We start from the raw sequence: 20,027 nt of genomic DNA on the forward strand, positions 1-20,027 counted from the left end.
TGTGCAGTATGGTGGATTACCGGCAGGAAAATGTCTGTGCTTTCATTTCTTACACTAGGCTTTTATACAACACTTCACAGCTGCAGAGGTATCGTGTGTAAAACCGACTGATTTTCTATGTCTTAATGGAATTGAAAAGCTCCATTGAAAACTGTTTGTCTAATCGTAGGAGCCTTTGATCCTCTTAAACATTATTTTAGTAACACATGGAATGCAAACAGTACAGACTCTTGTATTTTAATCTTAAAGACTTCTCGGATTTTAAGATACAAGTGTTAACTTTGCACTGAAATGTCAATGTTCAGCTGAGGTCCTTGCAGCTGCTGTTGTATTTGCTACCTACCCATAACTTCCCCTCAGTCTTACAGTTCGACCTGCAACATACGGTAAATTATCTATGCCAAAATAGAGGGATTTCATTTCAATTTAATTTCCCTGAATTCCAGTTTGCTCACTAAGTGCAGCCCCAGTCCTCCAGCAAGATAACTCATTCTGTCCATGAAAGAGGGGTATTTTTCTGGACGTTCCATGTTATCCTATGGAAATATTAATATTTTAATACCTAACGCTTGTCAGAGATACTGGATTGCAGACCCCATTGCAAGCTCTGATGTTCATCCTCCATTTCCTCCTTTCCCTAGCTTGACGTTGCTTAAAAAAGGGCACAGACTGTCCAAAGATGCTGGCACAGCCCTGTGACTTGTTCAGAGAGGGTCAGTGTTGAGAAGTACCAGTGTCTCCCTTCCCAGGCTAAACCCCTGGGGCTCCCCCTGTGCCCCCAGGGGTTTTGACAGGCAAGGGAATGACACAGTGGACTTGGACATGAGATTTTTCACATGACAATGTTGGACCAGGAGCTGCTCTTCAACTTCAGGACAGGAAAGAAAACAAGAAGGGTGGATGGTTACTTAAAGGCGAGGGTTTGAAACACTACATCATCTCTTCCTAAGTACAAACAGAAAAAAAATACGTGTCAGATTTCAGGAATATTCTCTAGGTGTCATTTGATCAATAAGTGTAGAGAAAAATCTTTTCTGCTCCTAAACCTTGCCACTTACGGTGGCTTTTTTTTAAAGCAGTTATTAGAAAAAGCTTCAGGTGTTTGCAGATACTTCAGACAGAGCAAAATACAGCTCAGGTCATGTGCCAACTTTTAAAATGTACTTTTATCTAGCTGCTTATTCTTTGAGTCAGGTGTTTTGTCATAACAAACCGAAACAAAAGCTTTTTTTTATTGCTCAAGATATTCAATGGCTTTTGTGTTCCTAGCGTCAGCAGGAACGTCAGAGGATTGTATCCAAGGAGCTAAATGTGCAAGACCTAGGGTCAAAGCAGCTGAATACACCAACCTCAGAAAACACAGACAATGAATTGCAAATGACACTCAAAACAAAACGGGAAAAAAACCTTCACACAGAAAACTACAAAAGAACTCCACAGATACTGAATTGGCTTTCTGTACACACTGATCCTGCTTAACTGTGTGTGGTAACTAACCAAACCTTCTGAGACTAATAGTCATAAAATAGAGACTCGGGGGTGGGGGAAAGATAATGGCATGGGGGAGAACTGTAAGGAAAAAGATTGCATTGCTCCTCTTTATTTTTTTCCTTTTTTTATATGAATTTAAAGGGAGGACATGCATCTGTTGCTATTTTCTTCTATTTTGATGTGCTGAACATGACAACTCAGCACAAGGCAGTTACTTTGCTATAAATTCTGCTGGAGAAGTCTCATAAAAGGAGCAGTGTCTCAGTTTCGAACACACAGCACAAAACAAATGGTTTAGTAAACCCAACAGAAGTGTTAGTTTTTTCAGGACACAGAGCTGTTCTGCTGTAGCTCTCAACTTGCAAGCAAGCCATCAATACAAGGACGTAAAACTGGCATGTACGGCACAAGTCTGGGTCCGGCTGTCTGAATTGACGTACCACTCGTCAGGTTCTTCTCGGGACTCACTCTGTCTTGATCACGGGCCATATGACTTGGATGTTTTAATGCTCATTTAGCTGTGTACTAAAGGAAGGATTAAAACTTACCTAGTGTCAATTACCCACAACAGCAAATTTACGAAACGCTTGGTTTTTAATGATCAGCTATCACACTTGTAAAAAGAATTATTAAGTGATCAGGAAATTAATTTTGTTTCAGTTGTTTTGCTGAGAAGTCATTCTTTGCCATCTTCATCCAAAACAGAAAAAGCCAAAAATTTAAACTACTACTGCAGGAAGTGTTCAAGTAACTAAGCACTATCTTTCACATTTTGATTCCTCTTATTCTCTAATGTCAGTGTAACTATTTATTTATTTTTAGGGCAATTACTCGACTATTAAGGGAAATTCTCCTCTCTGTGTGCTCTGTGAAAGCACTTTTTAACTCTTTTTGTCTGGAAACCCACAGCACATCACAGCATAAAGAGGAAAAAAAGCCCCCTCTGCCAATCCTGCAGCTATGCTGAAAACTTGAAGTCATGACGATTATCAAAGAAAAAAACCCAACAAAACAACAACAGCAACAGTGCCCTGTTTCTCCAATTTTTCTTTTAAGTATTAAGACCTGCAGATATAGTCCCCATTAAGTAAAACTGATGGGTAATTTTTTCATTTTAATTTTTACAACTTTTAGAGGTAAATTCTTTATTTCTCTAAGCTAAAGAAGTGCTCTTTTCCTCTTCCTAGCAAAGCCGTTACGTGAACTACGAAAGAAAGAATTTATCTGTTTTCTCACTTTTGCTACATGGCTTCAAAAACTACATAACACTCCAAAAGGGAATTAAAAGAGTCTTACCCATTGCTTGTTTCCCCATGGCACACTGATAAGTGTTTCTTGGGGACTGGTTGTGGTGAGGATACGGAATCAGCCCGGCACAGACACCAAGAAGAGTGAAAGGCTCAATCTCCAAATGCGTTGTATCTCTTAAAAGAAAGAGTACCAGTTATAGCATCCTTGTGAACAAATACCTTAACTAGAACTTATTTAATTTAGTAGTATCTCATAATACTTCAATTCAATTCTGTTCAGGAAAATGTAAGTCAGCAGGATATCAAAATATGCATTGACTATGGGATTTTTTTTTAAAACTTTCTTTTGGCTTTAAGTGTTTCCACATGAAAAGAAATGAAGGAAAAATAAATGAGGGTTTATGAATTTCCATCATGGAGAAAAAGCCTCCAGATAACGACAACCTGAGGGAGCTCAGTAGGACAATAAAACATCAGTTTACATAGTAAGACCCAAAATGCCTTAAGGAATGTCTTTGCATGTAATGAGAGACCTCTGCATCAAATTACCAGTCTCAGAGATCTAGAAATCCACTGGGGAGGTGGAGAAAGGAAGAACAAGACAGATTCAGGTACTGAAAAAAAGAAAAGTGTAGTTTTAGTTTTCCATGGTCAGTTATATAATATCAGTTAGAGGGAAAACATCTGTGTCCAAACCATATCCAGTGCCATGGGTGATACGGCATAATAAAACACCATTTGAAAAGCTCTGCAAATATTTTGGAAGTGATTGTGTTGTTAAAAGTCAGTATTGATGAGAAATAAAAAGAGAGAGAGAAGGAGTAAAGATTGAGAGATAACAAAATTCGTTCTGCCTGGCACAAGCTTCGGAGGAGAAAGTCCATACCCAGTAAAGACAATTAAATCATAATGTGCATTGGGAGGCAAGTGGAGCGACTAATAAGTAAGGATGGAGAGTACAATAAAGCTTGGCTGAAGCAGGTCTGCTTTTAAAATCAAGATTAGTAACTAGGAAGTGGGGAACTTTGAAATAAAGACAATTATAACTAAACCTATCCAAAGCTTTCTTTCACAAAGTGCTGGAGTTATTACACAGAGCTTGGGTTTAGGCATACATTGCTTCTCCCGCACACCTAAAACCACTGCATTCTGAAAACCCGTCTTTAATGTAGGACTTATCTTGGAAGTCTTTTGGAAGATTTTTTTAAATTAGTTAAACAAATTACTTGATTACTTAAAGTTAAGACTTTGCAAAGGAAATGACTGGAAAAATCTTTATTATGGCAACACTTAAAAGACAGCAAAGCATCACGAGCTCAAAAAGGCTGAGGAATTACCCACAGATATATCCAGACTGAAGACAAGGAGCAGCAGAAACTTACATAAACACTGTGTGTACTACTGGAAAAATTGAAAACGGAAAAAATCTGGAAACCCTGAGGGGCAAGCCTAGTGAAATTATCCATCAGTCCCAGAAATCTTCATGAATCATAAATATGCTTGAGCAACCTAAAAATCACCCGCTGGCCAGAGGACACCCACTATTTTCTCCACTCAATAAAAAGGACCTACGTTAATTGAAGCCTATCTGAAGAAAATGTGAATTGTAGAATCCGAGCTGCAGTCAAGTAATTGCAAAATGGTCCCAAGAGCCAGTAGTGAATTTAAAGCACAGACTGCTCCCCCATTCTGCAGGACTTCGCAGAACTCCTGACACTTCTCAAACAATAAAACAAGAGACTTAAGATTTACTCACAGTGAAGTTAGCTAATTTCTTCAGAAGGTACTAGTGCATCAAACTACATACACATTTTTCAGACAGGGAATTCAACACAAGTATTTTTCCATTTGGGTCAATCCTATTTCAACCAAAGAAGATGAAACATATGCAGATGCTTGTGTCTTATGAAGTATTCCACAGTGCTAATGAGAGACCTTCAAACTTTACAGAGCAGTTCAACTTCTGCAAGTCAAAATGCCACTGCCAGAAATGGGCCCAAGAAAGGAAGGCAACCTCATGAGTTTGGAAATCAGAGTTACAAATGGGTAAGGAAGAAATTGAATGCATTAAATAGAGTCAAATCCTCCCAAGAATAAACCCCTAATTGGATTGGAAAGGTAAAGAGAGGATACTGTAGCTAAAAGAAGCCTACATTACAAAAGCAGGAATGTTAATGGATACTTCACAATAGTGGATTGTACCCCTTGTATTACCAGAACAAGTTGTACCAACATGGTCACACCATTTAAAATGCAAGATGATCAGCTGGGGGAAGGGGCACACAAATCAACTATTCAGGATGTGGGGAATATAATTACTAAGCACAAGGAGCAATATGCTCATATGGTGCAAGCTCAGATACCTGAAGGCACTATTTGCTACAAGCACCGAAGCTAAACTCAAAACAAGTTGATGGACAACACAAGAAGCTCTCAAACTTTTTGGCAGTTGTCATGGAGTCATTTCCTTGCACTAGCCCACTGGAAGTTCACTGTCTCCTCCTATTTTTGACTAAACAGTGATTTCATGTGATATGCTTCCATTAATCTTCCTAGCTGAGTCAGGTGTCCTGTAATTTAAACTTTTCAGCTCTGGTACTTCACGGAAGTTATTCAATTTTGGCACAAATGACAGCAATTGTGTGTGCTTTTCTTTGCTCGTGTATACAGAAGCCAGCCAAGAGCATGCAAGAGTAATTTCTTAAAGTGATAAGTCTTCAAAAGCCTGGGCAGGAGCAATACAATTTGATTAGCAGAGTTAATGCAAAAGGTTAAAGATAACTGAAGGTCTCCACTGAAATCAATGATGTATTTCTATTGGCTTCCATGAGTACTTGACCAGGACAGAAGGCTTAGAAAATGCATTTTCTGCATAAGTCAAACATTTCATGGAGATAACTTCTAACGTCTTATATGTAGCCTTTGGTTGACAGGATATTGTCAGAAGAACATTAGAAAAAAGTATAAAGATAGGACAACTTAAAAATTTAAAAGAATCCTTCCATTAATGTGGGCTCTTTAATCATAGTCACAAGATACAAAATAAAAAAAAGCACCAGGTCCTTTCTATATGTGGAAACCACTATGAATCTGGAAACCTTTCTGAATGAAAATCACATACCAGGAATGAGTTTAACGCACTTGGTAAAGAATACACAGAATGATACAAACATTTTTATCAGAGCCTATTATACATCCAAAAGTCAAAAGGAAGGTCTCATTCCAGTACTTTAGACATTTAGTGTAAGCTAGTTGTCCAGGGTCCCTCTACAGCCGTAAGAGAGAAAGATTTTTCCAAATGACAATCATGACATGCTAAGATCATCATTTAACATGTGGAAACATTTTACTTCTGGATTCCTATTGCATAAAATTACTTATGATTAACAGCCCAATGATCAGGAAAGAAAAGCGCCAAATCCAGAGAAACAAAGGATACACCTTTAAGTATTTCATATTTTTGAGAGTCAGAAGCAGTGAGAGATCTCCCAACTATCCCATGGATAGTAACTATCCCATGGATAATTTAGGATGTATGTAACCGGATTTCTTTCTTTACCTTTCATCTGGAGCTGTTTCAACCATGAGCGGGGGAGCAGTGTGTATGTGTGAAAACAGCAACATTATTAACATGCTCGCATTTCACAGTCACCCGATGAAAGTTGTTCCTCTAGCAGTGTTTAGTCTGAATGCATACTTACTTATTAATTGTATGTTCATATAGTGCAATGTTACAGTCATTTTCTTCATTCACATCCAAATATTCAACAAGGCCTTCATGCAAGAAGTCTTCAAAATTCCTACAGTTAAATTAAAAAGTTACATCAGGAGTACTGTCTTGTCTTATATTTCTGCAAAAATAGAACTACATAATACATACATTGAAGGAATGTAGTGTGTAGAAGTTAAACTGGAGAAATACTGCGCTTTTTACACATTTAAAGAAAACTGATTTTTTTAAAATTAATCCCCTTGCCCATTCCTGCTTCACACAGTCTGACTGAGCAATGTTACTTATTTGAATACCTAAATGAAATCTTCCTGTATGTACTCATCACTATAAATGTAGGCAAGTATAAGAATAATCTAGTAAGCTTTTGTGATGGTTTTGCAAAATTTAGTGAAAGCTAAGTTTAAATGGGGTTTTGTGGTTTGTCTTTGGTTTTTTGGTGTTTTTTTTTTTTTTTAAACATCCTAACTAAGAATTTGCGAGTAGTTTCAAAACTGATTCTGAATGTGTCTGGTTTAGGGTGGTCAAGTTTGTTTTCCTTTGAAGTGTTTGGCTTTTCATTCAGGCGAAGGGGATACTGCCTCAGGCCTTCCACTTAGAGAAAGAGGAGAAAGTGAGATATATTTATTCTGTATAATCACCTAATTTCATAGCAGGAACAAAATAAGTTCCAAATAACAAAATAAGAAGACCAGACTTAATTTGACTTAAAGAGAAAACCTTCAATACACTGATCATTAATTTATATATGAGAGTAGAGTTTTCCTCTACATAGCTAACCCCAAGATAGTGAAATACTGACTGACCGAAGTATTTCCACACAGTATTTACAGACAGATGTGAAGATGAATATGGTCTCTTTGAATTGTGTACCTGTATCCCTGAGCCAGTTCTTCCATATGCTTGTTTGTAACCGCAGGTTTTTGCTTCTTAACAATTATGTAGGGTCTACAATTAAAAAAATAAATTAAAAAAGGATTATCATAGCAAATACTTAAGCAGGTAACTTAATTTACACTTACATTGAGAACCCTGCCCACACACAATCTATTTCATAAATCACTTTTAATTTGTGTGCCTTTAACTGATACAGCCACATAAATACAATAACTAATTATTCAGCCATTCGTTTGATACAGAAATATCCTGAGCTGACAAATTGTCTATGAAGTACCCCAAAAGTGTACAAGAATAATTAAGATTTCGATTTTAAGAAGGAAGCCTTTTCTCCCTCCTCTAAATCTTTAAACTAACATTTTATGAGTTTTTACCTACACGTTTTGTTGATGGCTTTAAAAGATTTAAGATTTCCCAATCTACCAAGCTAAGAACAGCATGAAGTTCTATGGATATCGCAGGGACTTCATACAACACCGAGTGACCAGTTTGTGCTCAAGTGTCCACATGCGAGAATGTATTTTGCTGTTACCTACATGATGTAAAGGACAGGAATTTACTATGGGTGACCTACATGAATCCATAAATTTCATCAGCACAAGGATCTCTGAAGGCTTCCTGACCGCAAGAAAACACTGACACAAAGGATGGCATGCAAGAATGAAACGTCAAGGGCTGTTGCTATTTGGACAAGTTGCTCTTATATAAAGAGCAGCAAATAGTTACAAGATACTTGTGGAGTCCACTCTGAAGTCTAAATAACTGTTTGAAGACTAATGAGCACTTTTAAATGGTTAATAGGGGTGGGAGGTGCCACAAAGCAAACTTGGTACACTCCTGGAAATCCACATGGTTTCACTTGTCTTTATTTTACAAATCGGAAGTTTTGCTGCATCTCCAAAACTGCAGAATGGCCAAAATTAGTCCTGACTGGAAAAGTGATTTCTCTGCCACGGAATATGCCCCTATTCTTGATCTCTTGATCAGGTATGATTAAATGATGGTTTGTATATCTACTGTTTTGGAGCCTCCAGCATGTCTCAAACTGCATTCAATGTGCTCTGAGATTCAATTACTGAATAAGGTGGAATGCCAACTGTAGTTGTGGCTGCTGCTTCTTTAAAGTGCACACAAAATATTCACATAGCTAGTCAATGCAAAAATATGCATATATTTACTAAATCATTCTGCCTCTCCCAATCTCTGCTTTGTCCATCTTCTATGCCTTGTTCTTTAGGCTGATTACTTGGACCTGGAGATGTTTTACTTGCAAAGAGCCAGCACAGTGCTGCTATAATCTGACTGGAGTCTCTAGCCTTTACTGTAAATCAACCTGACTTTCTGTCTCAAAGTATTGTTATGTTCCACTCTTTCTCATTTTAGCCACCCAATTCATTTTGCTTTTCTCCCTGACGTGACTGTTACTCAGGCACTCTTTCTGTCTGATCAAGAGCATAAGCATCTGAAGGTGGGGACCTTCCTCCTAGGTTTACTGAATTCCCTACCTATTTAAGGGTAAGAAATGAAATAAATCAAAGTTGTGAGATTATTGGTATTATAGCAAATAGGTATACACATCTGAGAAAGTTTTGCAACAGAATTAAAGGCCCTTGAAGACAAAGAGCAGCGTCCCATTCTAACAAGTAATATCACATCCATGGGATATCAGGCAAGTGGCCGCTTGTTTCTTGCTTCACAGGAAGCAAAAAAACCTTTCAAGGACAGTGGACATTACCACAGTTGCCAATCAGGTTGATTTTAATCCTCTCTTTTTTTTAAAAAAAAAAAAAAAAGAAGACAGAAGAAACATTTTCTTTTGACTTTTGTTTACAAATAAAATGGATTTATTTGTCCTTTTTAAAAGTTGCTTGACTGTATAGTACGTTTCTCAGATCTGTCTGTTTTGAGTGAGGGCTATTTACAGAAGAAAAGAGATGCTCAGGTCCTACTGAATTTGCTTAAATCCATACTTGTGAAAGTCTTAGCCCAGTGTATTTGCAGTGCATAAAACAATGTTTATAGTAAGTTCACTAGTGGGATAATTCTGACAAGATGTTTACCTGCACAATCTCCCTCCATCAGAGGAAATGTAGACACATCTGTCAGAAAGATTTGTAGAGATAGAGACGAATTCATTGATATAACCCGCTCGACGCATTATTCGAAACGTGTTGACTAATTTCTGATGATCACGTATGACACCAAGGATGTTACCTATTCAGAAAGAGAACAAATTCATGGCGCATTCTTTGCATTTCCAAAACTCTACTTACAAATTCTGATCACATCTAGCATGCATAGAAGTACTTCCTACTTCTTGCAAATAAAGAGTTTTCATAAAATTTCCCTTTTCTGACATTAATAAGAATGGGCTTCTTTTTTTCTCTCAGTAAACATAAGAAGAAGTGTCAGATTTTCACAGATCATCTCTCTGTTTACCTCCAAATAGCTTCAGAAACCAAACCATGTGTTTAATTCAGCTTTCTTCAAACATGTGCCTGCTCAGGTGCCCATTCACCAGTTAGCGTACAAGCAAACAATGCTTCTGAAGGCTGCAATTTCACCTGTACTGAAACAGATCCAAGGTTTCCAAGAACACATCAAGGAACTGTCCTGCTGCCTTGTCAGAAATTTTAGAAAAGACCTGATATTTTTGATATATGTGATTGCTCACAACAGCACCAGAATTCCTCCCTTCAGGAACTTTACTCAACAAGCTACTGCTATCGTAGCAGGGCACTTCAGCACATACTTAAGTATTCTGATGCATGAACAACAAACAAGAGAGTAAAACTCATTTAAAGAGTCACCTCACCAAAGTCACCTTAATATATAAAATAAGTATGGTAATATTTTAAACAAAACTTTAAAGAAGGAGACAAAGCATGATAGTTTAGGGAGTTTATAAGAAAATATCAAGGTCTTTATAACTTAAAGGATTTGTACTTAACACATTTTCTGCCTTTTTAGGTCACAAGTTTAAATCAGAATCAAGTCAGCCCTCCACAAGCCTGACATTTTTTATGGATTAAACCCACAAACTAGTAGATTGGACAGTGAACTGTTTTGTCTCAGTACTAGATCACCTACATTTGGGAATATAACTGTCTTGTTCCATACCACAGACTGAGCTTGTGAAGGAAGAGTCCAATATTTCTGCTCTGCACTCCACTTTGGACCATAAAACAAGACAGAAGAGTGTGCATGTGGTTTCACTGAACCTCATCTTTAACGTACTGCTACAGAAAAGCAGAGGAAAGGAATGCAGTTTGGTCAAGTGTTGCTTTTATGTTACTGGGAAAAGGCAGGACTGAAGAACAACTGCTGTTTAATTCAAAGGTAAATGGAGAACTTATTCATGGTGACAGACACTAAATATTAGTCCCTGGAAGCAGATGCTGTTGACAAAAGGCTATTTTTAAATCACAGTTGTAGTTTTTAAAACGTCAGTGTTTTGAAATCTGATATAGTACCTGTTGATTTAGAAATACTAAAAGATCAGTTGTAAAAGGAACATAAGCATGCAGATGCAAAACACATTCGCAAATCATCCCTTCAACAAAGCAAAGAAGCGTGTTTTCCAAGGTCTAATTTTTTCTAATCACTCATAAAGCAAGTTGCCATTTAAATGGTAGTTTTAAAGAGAACAGCATTGCTGAACTTTGCAAACAACTGATGCTTCCTTTCTGTTTTAAAGGCTCTTGCATGAATATATATAAAAACACATAAAGATCACAGTAAAATTAAATACTTCCTGTGAATGAAGTTCTGAATTTGTAAGTTTAAGTTATTAAAATATTTACAGATGAATTTATCTCCACATGGAAAACAGCATCTGCGGTTGACTGTGTTCCAAAATAGTTGGGAGGATTTCCGAAGCCCAACTCTCCATCAGCAACAAATCAGAGTCAGACTGCTGAAAAGTTATAATACATACCATTAAGGAAAACAAGGAACACATTTGGATAAGAAAGTTCTTCACCACAGAGCAAGTTGACATCTTCAACTCCAAGATTACTGGCTAATTTAATAATCGGGCCATCTTCCATATCCGTAGTGATGTGAGTCATGAGGGCAAGGTTTTTAACCAAACCACAAGCCTAAAATAAAAAAAAAAATACACCTTTTATCCACTTTATTCCAAAGTGTTAATACCATACATCTCTTTTTCTTCCAAAACTGTACTTATAAACAACAAAAAAATCTAACTATGAAGTGAAAGAAATGAAACAAACTAATTACACTGAAAATCAGAAAGGAAGAAAGGAAGAATTTTCTATAGCACACTGAAATGTTTTAGCATTTACAAAATGGTAAAAAATATAAGTGATGAAGTTGTAATTCTTAAGTTATCCAACCATGTATAACTCAGTATTTCCCTCTTCAAAGTAACAGCTACTCAGAAGCATAATGGAAATGCAAAATCAGTCTATTTACCCATTTGCCAGATATCCTATATGTTCTAACACAAACTTTAACATTTTAAAATGAAAAATATCCAAGTATCTTATATGGTGCAATTTTACTTCAGCTGCTTAATAAGACTAGCTCATATCGATTACATATTTATGCCAGAAAGTTCAGAGCTCTCCCGGCATTTTCTGTTCACGAAAAAGAAAAGTAAAAGAAAAACTAGAAAACTAGAAAAGCATCGATCATTTGGTTGCAATAGCTGGATGATGCCTTTTAAGTAAAACATACAAAGGTGTTTTTCTTCAAGCTAAAGGCTAAAGCTTTTTCTGTAATATTAATATATGTTTCTTGAAAAACTGTAGGTTGCTACTGCAATTCCAAACCAGAACATTTATTACAGAACAAAAGGATAAGAGTTTAGGACTCCTCTCTTCCTGTCCTGAACAAAAGAGAGCAAGAAGTTCTGCTGCAAAAATGGGAAGCCTTGTGTCATTCTCATACAGCCAAATGACTTCTGAACAGTTTCCAGCCAGTCCACTCACGTAGGAGAAAAAAATGCAATATAATGAGGACCAGGATGTGAGAAGACACACAAGTTGTGGTATCAGGCTGATGACAATTTTATCTCTCCAGAAACCTCCTCGTCAGAACACTTCCTCTGATGGAGGAACACATGCTTCAAAATAAATGGTGTCTCCATTCCCCAGGGCAAGAAATACTGAAAGCAAAATAGAAGTTCCTCACCTCTCCTTCAGGAGTGTCAGATGGGCAGAGCATCCCCCACTGAGATGGCTGCAGTGACCGAGGACCACTCACTTTCCTTGTCTTTTCAAACTGAGAAGAGATTCGAGTCATCATTCCCAGAGCAGATATATAAGACAAGCGGGACAATACTTGAGTCACACCTTGGCGGTCCATTTTGAATCTCTTCAAAGACCAATTTCCCTGTAGAATAAAAGGAAGATTTCAAAAAAAATTATTGGAGTTTACCCCTGTCTTGACACCACATGCCTTTTTTCAGTATGTAGACAGAATGGTCTCTGAGGAGCTCTGCACATTAAATGTTGTCCATTTATAGAAAACAACTTTCTAGTTACCTACCTGCATATAAACTACCAGTTACAACATACTTGTAAAAAGTATTTAAAAAGTTGAAGCAAAAGAACTGCTCTTTCAGATGAAAATATGTTTTTCTATATAGAATATAGAAAAAGTATCTATATTTTGCTATATTCCACACACAAAGTTTCTTCATCATCTGTCCCTCACAAGTAAATCAATACTCAAATTTAGCTAAATTAAATTACTTGATGTTGTCCCTTTACAGATTTTTTCAAGTCTTTAAAAACAAAACAAAACCCACTTATTTTGAGTGAAATACACTTTTGCAATAGAACTCACAAACTTTCAGTTCTGCCTTTTTTGTGATTCGTTATTTTGGTATGAAACACAGGCATGTATACTGGAGAAGTCTGACATCAAAGCCGTCTGTACTTTCTTGAAGCCTTTTGTTTTTAGAATTCATAAGAAAAAGACTGACTGATGTGTCCTCTCACAGAAGAAGAGTGTGGGGGGCTCAGGTATACCCAACTTCTCTGGTAAGATCACACCAACTATGAAATGCAAGACCTGTAATACGTCAGATGTTTCATGTTTCCAGTCTATCACAGGCAGTATCACTTGTGGTTTTAGTTAGGAGAACAGAGTTCGGAGAATGTTACAGGACACAATTATGTTTCTATGCCAAGCAGATTTAATAATCTCTACTGTAAGATCTTGAAATGTGGTGCTACATTTTTTGACTTCATGACATCTACTCCATATAGAGTTCCCAGCATCTGAGTCAGTGGATAGAGCAAGTTTCTGTCCCAATTGCTGCTACTGACCCCAGCCATCATGTTACTGGTCAATCCAAAGGCAACAAAGATCTCAAAGGTAACACTTTCCCAAGGATTGTCTTCTACTAATTCCTGTAGCCTTTTTGATGAACTCAGCTCACCAATACTAACAAATAACTTGAAGCTTGCTTGTTGTACTACACTGAAATGCTTTTAGAGGGTGATTTGCTAGGCTTCTTTATTTGCTTGGCTTCTACACTAACAGCACAATCCCATTTTGTGATGAACAGCAAGAAACTCATCCCATGGATTCTGCTACTTGCTTCCAATGGAGAAACTATCAAATAGTCTGCAGAACTTGCCTTTTTTCCTTGCTACAGAAAGTGGGAAGACGTAACACCCAACGGGAAGTCAGTCAAAAGGAACCTGTCCCCTTGCTCACCTTTCTCAGGAAGGGTTCACTCGCTGACCATTTAATTCTTTAAGGACTGGGAGTTATCAGAATATAAGTGGAAGAAAATAAAAGAGTAGCTTTTCCTCATGCTAGAAATTATTGCATCTGTAGTCTAAACTAGCATGTGGTTTCTTCTTCACTGCTCAAGACGACCGTGAAATCTCAAAGACCAGAGGAAAGGGGAGATAAAAACGTGCTCTGGAAGTGACAGACTGACTCCTTCAGAAGTTGTCCAAAAAACCCAAACTGGGGCCAGGGCTGTTGTGAGGCCCATCCCCAGCAGAGAACTTCCTACTGAAAACTCCTGTGAACTGAAAGTCGCTCCCTGGGTGGCACCGGATGATTCTGCAGATGCTGAAATGTCTGTGAGGCCTACGGCGTCACCCCGACCTACCCTCTCTGCTGGTATTTTCCTGGGTAAAAAGAAGACCTACAACAAATAGCACTGAACACCCCTGTCCAGTTGATGTAGTGGTGCGACAAATTCTTTTGCATGCTACTGGTGTAATTATGAATCCGCTGAGTTATTTCATTGCTCTTTGAGACCATCACTGAAGCATTCTGGTGAGATTGGAGATTGTCATTTCCAAGAATGATTTTTATGGTATTTGCTTAATCTCTTGAATAGTAGGCACTGGGCATTGTTCCTGAGAAATTATTTTCAATGCTTAAGAGCAGATGGTGTTTAACTGCTTATGTGGCAGTAAAAAAAAGTCCAAAGACTGTGGAAGAAGGAAGACTTTACAATATGTACTGAATAGTTTGCAGATTTATCTCTGTCAGTCCAAATGGAAAAACTGGCACCGGCTAGAAGAAAGCACTAGCATTTAGAGACATGAATCTGTCAATTGTTTTGGTTACGTGCACTGTAGAGATTTAACTACATTTGGGGCACTCATAAAATTAAATAGTGATAAGCTTTAACACTGGGATTTGTAAGTAACAGACTGTTGGTGGTTTTGGATGCAATTTGTAGAATTAATTTTGTCTACAAGAACTGAAGAAAAACCTCAGTTTCATGCTAAGCAGGAAAGCCCTCTCAAGAGTTCCAAAGACTAAAAATTAAGTTGCACAATTTTTACCAGCTACTAAAATACTTAGACTAATCTAATTTCTTAAAAAGTTATGGATTTCAAAGTCATTTACAAGCTAGTAGCTAGATTTCAGGAACCATTTCACAAATTCCTCTTGCAGATGTGTCATGTAAGAGACAAAGTCACTAGTTGTATTTTTGTTCTTGTCCACTCACATGAATGAAAATATCCATTCTAGTAGAACGCAGACACAGACTAAAACCTAACTAAGACAAATATTTCAAGGTTTAATTATGTTTGGTTTGTTTTTTCAATAACACAATATGAAGCAGTTTTCCCTGTTAAATAGTTCAGTGTCATTAGCAGAGATCTACTAACTCCTATGCTGCAAATTTGCTTATACTAGCAACTTCATATGAATAAAAAGGTATCACTCTTAAAGAGCTCACAATTAAGCTTTTTTTAATCTTCCTCACCACGTCACCCCCCACCCACAGTTGCGTTCTGCTCATGATGTCTTCCAGCTGGTTTTCAACTACCTTTTGGACATATGATGTAACCTGACCGTAGCTAAACCCAGATATCAAAAAATACCATGAACCAGATAGTAAAGTAGAACCAAGAAGACAGCAAGTTGGACAAATACAAACATGATCACTATTTTAAATCTGCTTGTTCCTACCATTCCTTCACAAACACTAAAGCAACACCTTGAAATAAATGGTGAAATAAAAAGTGTTGGATGATTAATGATTCTTTAGTGAATTCCAAAAGTTCTGCTCATGACAGAGCCTTGCAATTTTAACCTATAAAGAATGTTAAATAGATTTGCCTTCAAGACCAGTAGAGTAATCTCAAGATAGTAGAGTCATCACAACAGAATTTACACATTTCAGTCACTCACTATATTGGAAAAACTTTAAATACTAAACCAAAAACTAAAATACTTACTGTGGAGATGGCATTGACCATGCCATTGGTGATTTGGTCTTGACGCATATGCTTCACTACATCAAACTGAGCTGCACGTTGCTTGGGGATTACCTGGTCAGCAATCTTTTTCAGTTCGGAATTAAACTTTTTGAATAAATCTTCAAACAGAAGAGACAGAAGCTGGAAATACACAAGAATTGGATTAAGGGAAAAATGATACTTTTCGGGTCTGGGAAATGGTGCAGCGGGTGTGGGAGAGAGGGGAGCAGTGGGAAACAAGTCTTTAATTTTTCTACTTTTATACCTCTTGTCAGTAAAAAAAAAATCCCGTCTGTTTCTCAAATGGTATTTTACTCACAAGTTTTTTACATTGTTAAATTGAAGTGCAATATTAGACCAATTATCTCATGATAGAAAGCAATTTAAGCAGAAGAATGGTCTAAGGAGTAGTAACATTCATACAGACCTAAAATTACACTCGGCCCTTTGAAAGCTACCACGAGGCTGATGTGGCCCCCAGTGGCAATGAGTTTGACACTCCTGGTCTAAGCCATGCATTTATCACTTTTTGGTTTGTTTGAATCCCTCCTTCACAGTTATCTTCGCATAACCATCTATCTCTACACTAGCCATTTAGTAACTGTTTTCCCTAATCTGCTACATTATAATCCAGTTGATCTACTTCCTCCTTCCTGAAGCCACAAACTCTCTTTAAAGATTTAATACCCTAAATGTACAACCCTGAACTGCATACAAGATTTGGAGGCAAGACCAGCTTCTGTTCTACTGGACGGAATAATTACAGGAAAGCAATAAGTGAAGAGTCACTTTAAGATATTCTATTATTAAAAGTGAAAAAGTCAAACAAAGTGGCCCTTCCCAGGAACTACTGAAAATGGACAAGACAGACACCCCAGTGACTGTAAGGGGCCCTTGGGGGAAACAATTTGGCAATGCAGAGTTTGGAAGCAAGGCACAGTTTTGCAAGACCAGACTGAAGCACAAAAGTGCACAGTTATCATTGCTTCTGGACGAGCAGAACTAAAAAAGACCCTTTTAGGGGCCCAGAAGCAACCTCTGCTCTCGACAACAGGCAAGAAATATCTCAGGTTATTTAGGCAGCTTCCTCACCCAGATACACTTTTATCCTGGTGCTTTCTGCTCACCACAATCTACAGAAAACCAACTACACCCACACAGAGTCCACGTAGTTCAACACTTGCCATTCTTTTCTAGAAGTGCTACTATCTGGAATGTGCAATGCTCTTCCACATCCCTCCCTTAAAAAAAAAAAAAAAAAAGTCTACAGTTTAAGCAATGAAGCTACGTAGCTCAGCTGAATTGAAATAAAAACAAGCAAACTAACACCAAAAACACAGAAAACCGCCTCCAAACAGCAATATAACCCTTCAAAGGGCTGCAATTTAAGCCAATTATGTCCTGTATATGGATATCAGTTACTTCTAGTTCTTAAAACAGCCGTAACAGGAAAAGGATACTAAAGTTCACGATCTGACTTTTTTTGCTCTCCAATCTCCTTTGCTTCTGCAGTTTGTACAACCTCTCCTTGCGCACACTAACAGCTTCCCAAAACACTTACATCTGCATTACATGATACATTTTAAGTGTTCGCAATGATTAGCTTTGCAAGCAAGCAGACTAAATTCTAAAGCTTGGCAGTCCTGTCCTGGGACTCTATTTTCCCGCGGCTCCAAGTGTCAGAAGAACTAAAAATGCAGCAGCTACCAATGCCAGAAATGGTAGTTCCCAGCGTACAAAGCATTGTAGGGCTGAACAAGGTAAGTATTCAGCCACCACAAGCTAAGACATTCTGGAGTCACTTGTACAATTTAATTTCTGTATGTGCAGAATTAAACTGAATTTCAACTGTCTCCATCAGACACAGTCCCAGCTTCTCAGCCTCTGGAAACAAGAAAGCAAAACACTCATTCCTCTGTCACAGGGATGGCCCACAAACTTTCATTTGCTTTCTTCTACCTACATGCCCCCAAAGCATTTGGCAAACAACACTGCAAAGCATACCTAATAAAATTATAAGATACCCTTTTCACTGGCATCACAAATGCATTTAGGAATAATAAAAAAAACCACAAACAAAAAAAACCAAACCACAAATAACACCCAGAAATTCAAGACATACATCTGAATTGCAATAAAATGCTCCCACTGGCCCTTCATGATCCAGCAAGACTGGGTTACCTTGGAAAGTCTACTCTACAAGACACGAGAAACACTTCATGTTCAGTCACTAAATTGTAGAACCAGCTACAACACACACTGCATGCCAAACCTTGACAAAAATGCAACCTTATTTCCACTCTAGACAGAGAGTTTTTGCTGAGAACTGGTTAAATGGGGCTTTTTAGACCTGGCCTTGACATGAGAGAGAGGTGTTGTAGACACTCTTTCCCTTCCTGATACTTGTAGTATGAATAACATTTACAAGGCAATACCCTCTCACCACTCTGAAAAGAAACGCAGTCACCTGCAACTCACCTGCAATGTCGTAGCTTATTTAAATCAGATTTCCATCAGAAATAAAAGCATCTTTTATGAAGCGTCATATTAGGAAGGAGAACCCTGAGGAGTCTCCAAAAACTAGGTTATGAGGAAAACATTTCAAAATGATGGAAAAAGTAAAAGGAAGGAATCTGCACAGTTTTAAGACGTCTGATAGTCTTGTCAAATAAGAACTAGACTCTTTCGAAATCAATCACGGTAATACATTTGATCTCAACAGGTTTGAGCGAGACTTAAACATTTAAAAAAAAATTCACTTAGAAAATGTTTCCATATTTGATTTCTTGATCACAAAACTGAAAAAAAAAAAAAAATCTCCTAATTCCACAGGCCATAGGGATTATAAAGCCACGCTACCCTTCCTCTTCTCTGAACTAATAAAGTTACACCCCAAGTACACCAACTTGTTACTATTTCCCAGTTGGAAAAGTACCATACTTTGCTAATGTCACTCACAGACTCTCGGGTCTGTAAGAGCTCCGACTATCTGGCAAAGCAGAGTCTCACAATAACCACATTATTTAGGTCAAGAGCAAGTGATTAAAGAAAAAGGGTGGAATGCCAGTGATAATATTCAACGAATTTCATAGTTGGTCCAGGGCCTTTCAGACAGGAGAACTGAAGAGCAAATTATATTTAAGAAAAAAAAAATACTGACAGCTCATCAATTGATTTTCATTGAAAATCCTAAGAAAAATTAATAAAGAAGTTAAGCTGCTGAAATACAGTTTCACCAATTAGCTTAATGTCAGAGAATTCTAATTAGGCGCCTTGAGATTGCTATTTAGCGTTTAAGCCTTTAGAGTGCCAAATTCTCCCTTTCACACAAACTGGTTGCAAAATTAAAGACATTAGGCAGCCTTAATTATATTATCAGAACAGCTGGGATTAGGCAATCTCTGAAGTCAAGGCGGTATTCTTTTGTCACAGGGTAGAAATCCCTTGCTTTCCAGGGTGCCGGATTTTGGTGCTGTTCCATATCTCACCCATACAAAGCAAGCTGCATTAGAAACAAAAAAAAAAAAAAAAAAAAATTGAGGACAAAGAATAGAGTAATGCTTAGCAAATAATGAACACATTAAGGAAAGAGAAAAGGTAGGTGAAAAGATTAAGCCTGAAACCGGTAGGTTTTGCTAACACCTCAGCTGGCACCTGGCCTACCCAGCCTCTAGTGGCAGAGAGACTAAGGGAAAGCTCTGTAAACCAGCTTGGCCAGCGGATACAACCCTGTTATCTAAAGCTAAAGCACATTTCGTACTCTCTTGTCCCATGGGGTGTGAAATTAGCAGCTATTGTTTTCACACATTTTTATAAACACAATGCCTTTTATGTCTTTACATTGTTTAGACTGCTATGTTTTTCTCCTCACATGGGAATCTTTTCTTTTTTTTTTTTTTTTTCCTTTATTCAAATTGTAAATCAACAGGATTTTTATTCCAGGAACAC

At 37.6% G+C, this 20,027-nt stretch overlaps 1 protein-coding gene across 1 annotated transcript in view; it reads right to left on the bottom strand.

Moving 5' to 3' along the window:
- POLR3B (RNA polymerase III subunit B) overlaps positions 1-20,027 on the bottom strand; it is an 82,316-nt gene that overhangs the window by 36,552 nt on the left and 25,737 nt on the right. The window contains exons 13-19 of the mRNA XM_065640943.1: positions 16,059-16,220; positions 12,526-12,726; positions 11,306-11,468; positions 9,429-9,582; positions 7,345-7,419; positions 6,443-6,541; positions 2,788-2,915 (exon numbers count right to left, since the gene is read on the bottom strand). Of these exons, the coding sequence (XP_065497015.1) occupies positions 2,788-2,915; positions 6,443-6,541; positions 7,345-7,419; positions 9,429-9,582; positions 11,306-11,468; positions 12,526-12,726; positions 16,059-16,220 (982 nt within the window). The remainder of the gene's footprint in view (positions 1-2,787; positions 2,916-6,442; positions 6,542-7,344; positions 7,420-9,428; positions 9,583-11,305; positions 11,469-12,525; positions 12,727-16,058; positions 16,221-20,027) is intronic.

This window comes from Caloenas nicobarica, chromosome 1, assembly GCF_036013445.1.
Source record: "Caloenas nicobarica isolate bCalNic1 chromosome 1, bCalNic1.hap1, whole genome shotgun sequence".
Taxonomy (NCBI): Eukaryota; Metazoa; Chordata; class Aves; order Columbiformes; family Columbidae; genus Caloenas; species Caloenas nicobarica.